Source organism: Arachis ipaensis, chromosome B9 (genome assembly GCF_059453495.1).
Source record: "Arachis ipaensis isolate K30076 ecotype BB chromosome B9, ASM5945349v1, whole genome shotgun sequence".
Classification (NCBI taxonomy): domain Eukaryota; kingdom Viridiplantae; phylum Streptophyta; class Magnoliopsida; order Fabales; family Fabaceae; genus Arachis; species Arachis ipaensis.
In genome coordinates this window covers 12,731,573-12,738,107 of record NC_142444.1, presented here as the reverse complement: position 1 = coordinate 12,738,107, position 6,535 = coordinate 12,731,573, and the positions used below count along the sequence as shown (strand labels likewise).

General features: G+C 39.6%; 1 protein-coding gene across 1 annotated transcript; it reads left to right on the top strand.

Moving 5' to 3' along the window:
• Positions 1–692: 692 nt before the first annotated feature.
• Positions 693–6,277, top strand: LOC110266223 (uncharacterized). Its single transcript, XM_088500394.1, has 5 exons — positions 693–2,186; positions 2,510–4,014; positions 4,222–5,149; positions 5,229–5,315; positions 5,417–6,277. Exons 1-5 carry the CDS (start codon positions 693–695, stop codon positions 6,275–6,277), a joined length of 4,875 nt encoding a protein of 1,624 aa, XP_088356520.1.
• Positions 6,278–6,535: the final 258 nt, after the last annotated feature.

Sequence of the window (6,535 nt, the reverse complement as noted above, 5' to 3'; positions counted from 1 at the left end):
ACTAATATAAAATCACACAAATCAAAGCAAATTACATTAATTATAGAAATTACAACAATGTTATAATAATTAAAATCACAGAAATCACAGAGAGCGAGTTACCGAAAGAGAGAGACTGATGATGGCGACGCTCTCTGAAATGAGGAAGACGGCGACATTCTCTGATACGACGACGTTCTCTTCAGATGAGTGAGACACGCGATAAATGTTGCAGTGACAGTAAGAAGATTTCTTTATCTTTTTTACCGGAGAAAAGTGAAGGAAGAGAATAAAGAAAGGAGTCTGTTGAAAAAAACCTAAAGAATTGTCAATAACATTGAAATAATATCTTTTAGTATGGATAAATAATTAAATGTATTTTTATTTTTTAAATTATTTAAATTTTAAAATTATAAATGGTCATTTTTGTCTAACATAAAAAAATATTTAAATCTTTTAAAAATTAAATAAAAAATATTTTTATTTTTATTATATTATAACAGTATTTTAATAAGAATATTAATATAATATATATTTAAGAAAATAAATACTAACGAAGAAAATAAATTTTATACGTCATGTTATTATTTGTTTATATTTTTAATATATTGATACATATAAATTTATCATGGTACCAAAATAAATATCAAACATATATAGTACTACAAAAAAAACCTAGCAGAGAAAGAGTACGTACTCCGTACTCAAAGAGAATGAGAGAAGGAGAAAGCGGGGGCGAGCGGTTGAGGGTGAAACACGGTGAAGAAGATGGCCATGCCATCGGAAGAGATAAGGGGGAGAGCGTGGGTGGGTGTGTATCCGGTGTTAAGGAGGGTTCTTCTCGAGAGGGGTTAGGAAAGCCATCCAAGGTCTCTTTTAGAGATAAAGTCATTGGTGCAGAAAAGTCTAAGGCCTTTGCATTAGTAGGGTCTTTATCTGGGGATGGTATCGCAATGGTGACAGGTAAGCAGGGTGATTCTCGTCCACCAAGTGTCAGTTTTACCAAGGAGGCAAAGAGCTGTCTAGCTGAACCTTATAAGGAAGCCATCGTGATCAAGGTGTTGGATAAGTATTATGGCTACACGGCTCTCATGCATAAGCTCCGGATAGTATGGCGCATCAAAGGAGGGTTTGATTTGTTGGATGTGGGATTTGGATATTTTTTGGTTAAATTTGATATTGCTGGGGATCGTGAGAAAGTCATTCTTGGTGGCCCGTGGTTGATAGACGGTCACTATGTTGCAGTAAAGCCATGGGATGTGGATTTTAGGCCATGCGAAAAATCCTTTGGATCAACGCTGGTATGGATTCGAGTCTCGGGACTTCCAATTTGGTGCTACCAGGAACAAGCAATGCTGCGAATTGCTTCTGCAATTGGGATTCCGGTGAAAGTAGATTTGGCTACTAAGCTCGCAGAAAGAGGAAAATATGCCCGAGCTTGTGTTCAAATTAATCTTGAGTTGCCTGTAATCAAACATATTATAGTGGAGGGTGTGACTTATGAAGTGGAGTACGAGAGTTTACAGTTGATTTGTGCTACTTGTGCACGGTATGGGCATGATAAATCGTTGTGCATGGAGAAGGAGTCCTTGGAAGGAAACATAAATTCCTTTGGTGATGGAAAAAATAATGAAGCCCCAACACTAGTGCCACACAACAATCATGAGATTCAAAAAGAAGCTGAATCAGAAGCTCGTGATTTGGGTGAGAAATTAGGAGTTGTTAAAGGGAAGGATGTGGTTACGGAATCATTGGCTCCTCACGTGCCTGATGGTCTTGTTAATGAGGCATGCATGGATGATGGAGAGGGCTGGCAACAAGTGCTGCGTAAGAAAAAATTTACAATGGGCCAGTCATCAGGTTTGAAGGACCAAGATGGAAAGCAGCACAAGTTTGGTTCGAGAAGGGTTCCAAGGCCCAATTTGCATGGTGATGGAGGCAAATCAACTGGCATTAGGATGGGGAAGCAAGAAAAACATGAAATTGCGCCATCTCCATCGCGCAGAACTCCTGCACGTCGTGGAATTTCTCTACGGAAGCGTCCTCGGCCTTCCTCCTTGCAGAACTCGCCAGTTGATAAAAATGGTGGCACAACGGAGGAAACCTTAGTAGATGGAAGCATGGCAAGTGCAGTGTCAGGGGGTCCAAAGGTGGCAATTATTGAGGATCAGAGTGTGCCAGTACCGCAGGACAAACCACCTATTGAGGTTGGTGATTCTGTTTAGAGTTTATGTTCTTATTTATTCTGTCCCTATTATTTATGGATAGTTTAAATATGATTGTTTGGAATATTAGGGGTGCTTCTAATAAGTTAGCCCGGGTGCATTGTAAGGAACTTGTTAGGAAATTTAGACCTGTTTTCTTTATTGTGGTTGAAACTCACTCCCCTTTTCAGCATTTAAAATTATTTTGGGAAAGGTTGGGGTATCACTCTGTTGGTATAGTAGAGGCACAGGGGCATAAGGGAGGTATTTGGTTTCTATCCTCTATGAAGGGTGTTTGTTGTAAGTTCATTGATGCTTTTGATCAGGGTGTTATTGTTGAGGTTCACTTTGATAATTTAATTTGGAGGTGTAGTGGTATTTATGGCAGTCCTCAATTTAATAAAAGGGTTCTCCTTTGGGATTATCTTGTTGCACAATCCATGGTTTTTCAAGGACCTTGGATTGTTCTTGGTGATTTTAATGAAGTCAAATTTTCTCATGAATCTAAGGGCTGTCAATTTTCTCATCAAAGAGCAGACATGTTTGCTACTTCATTAGGGGATAGTGGTTTGTTTGATCTGAAGACTATCGGGAGGCAGTTTTCTTGGTACAGGAGGGTGAAAAATTATGTTGACGTGGCAAAAAAGCTTGATCGAGTCTGTATAAATAGTAGTTGGTTATCTATCTTTCCAGAGGCTTATGCAGAAGTTTTAAATAGGCTTCAGTCTGATCATTGCCCTATTCTGGTGCGTTGTAAAGGTCGTCCTCAGCCTAAAGGGAATCGACCTTTCCGATTTGTTGCTGCTTGGGCTACTCATCCTGGGTATAAAGATATTGTGAACCAGTCATGGTGGTCTGGTAATAGAGGAATTCATGGCAAGCTTTCAGAAGTACAGAAGAATTCACTAGAGTTTAACTCGAAGGTATTTGGTAACATTTTTGTTAAGAAATGTGAATTAGAGCAGCAGATTAATTCTTTACAAAAGCGTTTGGAAGTGGTGGATAGTATTTATTTGCGTCAGAAAGAGCAACAGTTGCTTGATGATTATAATAATACTCTAGTGCAAGAAGAGCTCCTATGGTTCCAAAAGTCCAGAGAGCAGTGGGTAAGGTTCGGGGATAGGAATACAAGATTCTTTCATATTCAAACTCTTGCGCGAAGGAAGCATAATAAGATTCATGGCCTTTTTCTCAAGGATGGAGTGTGGGAAACTGATCCAGAAGTTCTGAGTCAAGAAGCAGAGTCTTTCTATAAAAGCTTATTCTGTCATTTGGATGATGTTGATTTGGGTTGCCTTGGTGATGTGCCTCTTCCTTCTCTGAATGAGGAAGCTTGCAATAATCTTACGGCACCAGTTACTATGGAGGAAGTCAAAACAGCTGTTTTTCACATGAACTCTTTTAAAGCTCCAGGTCCGGATGGGTTTCAAGCTTTCTTCTTCAAAGAATATTGGGAGATCATTGGTCTTGATGTTTGGAAGATGGTTAAGCAGGCATTCTCCGGTGTTACTCTTGATCCGAGAATGTTGGAGACTTTACTGGTTCTCATTCCAAAGGTTGAATCACCGGTATCTATGAAAGATTTCAGGCCGATTAGTCTCTGCAATGTAGTTTACAAGATCATCACGAAGGTCCTTGTTAATAGGCTTCGTCCTCATCTTGCGGAGATTGTTGGCCCGCTTCAAGGAGGATTTATTCCGGGACGAGGAACTCCTGACAACATCATTATTGCTCAAGAAGTCCTCCACTTTATGAAGAAGACTAAATCAAAGAAAGGCACACTGGCCTTTAAGATTGATCTGGAGAAAGCTTATGACAGAGTTGACTGGAGGTTTTTAGCTCATACCCTTAAGAGCTTTGGTTTTCCTATTCCTACACTTAATTTGATTATGAATTGTGTCACTGCTTCTTCCTTATCTATTCTTTGGAATGGGAGTCGTCTGAATGGCTTTACTCCTAGTCGAGGTCTTAGACAAGGAGACCCTATGTCACCCTATCTTTTTGTGTTGTGTATGGAGCGACTGGCATGCTTTATTAGTCATCAGGTTGATTTGGGCTTGTGGGAGCCGGTTGCTATTTCTAGAGGGGGACCAAGAATATCCCATTTAATGTTTGCGGATGACTTGCTTCTATTCTGTAAAGCTACAAAGAGACAAGTGCAAAATGTGATGTTGGTTTTAGAGACTTTTTGCAAAGCATCTGGGATGAAGATTAATGTGGAGAAGTCTAAAGCGCTTTGCTCCAAGAATGTCTCTGCAACAAGGAAAGAGGTTTTCACTGGGGTATCCTCTATCAGATTTGTCCAGGATTTGGGCAAGTATCTTGGAGTTACCCTTAGCCATTCTAGAGTGACTCGTTCAGCTTTCAATGGTGTCCTGGATAAGATTCGGAGTAGGCTAGCAAGCTGGAAAGGGAGTTTACTCAATCGGGCTGGTAGACTCTGCTTGGTTAATTCTGTTGCCGCTGCTATTCCCACGTACCAGATGCAGGTCTCTATTTTTCCCAAAGGAATCATTAGTAAATTGGAGTCTATGATGAGGAAATTTCTTTGGAAAGGACAAGTTGATGGAAGAGGATTGAATCTTGTTAGTTGGAAGGTACTGGTTACTCCAAAAAAATATGGAGGTTTGGGGATTAGAGATCCTTATTGTGTAAATATTGCTCTTCTTGGGAAGCTAGTTTGGACTTTTTTCCAGCAGCCAAACAAGCTATGGGTCCAATTATTGGATGCCAAATACCGATCATCTCTATATGACTGTTTTAGTTATCCTAAGAACAAGGACTCTCCCATTTGGAGGTGTCTTTGCAAGGCTTGGAAAGTGTTGAAGGATGGGTTTGCTTGGTGTATTGGAGATTTGAACCAGAATTTTTGGTTTTCTAGCTGGAGGAGAGAAGGACGGTTATCTAATGAGATGGATTATGTCCACATTTCTGATTCGAATCTCCGGATACAGGATATTTGGTCGGTTGGTAGGTGGCATTTGGATACTCTTTATTCTCCTTTATCTCAAAATCTGAAAGATAATATTCTCTCTTACAATCCAGATGAACAAGCAGGTCCGGAAGTGGGTTGGTATTGGAGTGGGTCTGCTGCCAAAGTCTATGACTCACGCAATGGTTACTTGTGGTTGTGTAAGCAGCTGTTTGGTTGGGAGGAGAGGGAGAATTGGCTTTGGCTTTGGCGTCAGCTTGTTCCGGAAAAGCATAAGTTTTTGGCTTGGTTGTGTCTTAAGGAGGCTCTTCCTACTGCAAGTTTTCGCTTTAGAAGAGGGATGTCGTCATCGGATAGGTGTCCAAGATGTCTTTCTAGCCAGGAATCGGTTATACATTGTATTCGGAATTGTCCAAAAGCTCAGCTTGTCTGGCAAAGGTTGGATATTCCTTGTCATCCTTTGGATTTGAAGAACTGGTTCTTGTATCATAGCAGAGAGCACCCGTTCAAGTTCTTTTCGGGACTTTGGTGGATATGGCGAGCAAGGAATAACGACATCTTTAATCCCCATGAAACTTGGCCTCCGGAAAAAGTCATTTGTCTGGCATTAACTTCAGAAAAGGAGCTTAGAAATATTTTTGAATTACAACGTATGTCCCTTCCCTCTACTCTAAATGGTTTTTGGAATCCCCCATCCATTGGTACTTTTAAGATTAATTGTGATGCTAGTTATTTTGGTTCGGGTGATAGTGTTGGTTTTGCTTGTGTTATTAGAGATTGTAATGGGAGCTGGCAAAGGGGGTGTTTGGGAATGATTGAGAGTAATAGTATTCTTCAAGGAGAATTGTTTGCTATTTGGAGAGGATATCTCTTAGCTTGGGATGTGGGTCAACGAGATGTTATTTGTGAGACGGATTGTGTGGAAGCATTTAATCTTGTTACTCAAGATGGTTTTGGGTTTATTGATCCACTGGTGCTCAAAATAAGAGATATCATGCATTGGAATTGGCGTGTTGACTTTCGTTTGATTATGAGAGATGCAAACACGGTGGCAGATACTATGGCAAAGATGGCGATGAAGTTACAACTTTCGCATGTGGAGCTTCTTTCACCTTGGAAGGAGTTTAAGAGTAGTCTTAAACGGGACTGTCCCTCTATTTAAGCAGTTCCTTGTTTTGTTTCTTTTGTTTTTCTTTGTTTAATTTATTTCAGTCACCAAAAAAAAACATATATAGTACTTTTTTGTTGTCTTCTTCCCTCAAAGAGTGTTTACTTATTAGTTAGGGTGATTTAATTTGAACATTTTATTATTAATAGAATATGGCTTTCTTAACATTAATTTTTTTTATTTATTTCACCGGATACAAAACTAAGAATGATCAATTATGCATGTGTTTGTAAGGTCACAGCAGTTTTTAAT

What these genes read in the sequence shown, in the direction of transcription:
- LOC110266223 (XM_088500394.1), top strand. Translation starts at nt 693, where the DNA reads ATGAGAGAAGGAGAAAGCGGGGGCGAGCGGTTGAGGGTGAAACACGGT. An exon ending in TATGACAGAGTTGACTGGAG is followed by an intron (nt 4,015 to 4,221) that starts GTTTTTAGCTCA and finishes ATGCTTTATTAG; the next exon opens with TCATCAGGTTGATTTGGGCT. An exon ending in CAATGGTTACTTGTGGTTGT is followed by an intron (nt 5,316 to 5,416) that starts GTAAGCAGCTGT and finishes TTGTGTCTTAAG; the next exon opens with GAGGCTCTTCCTACTGCAAG.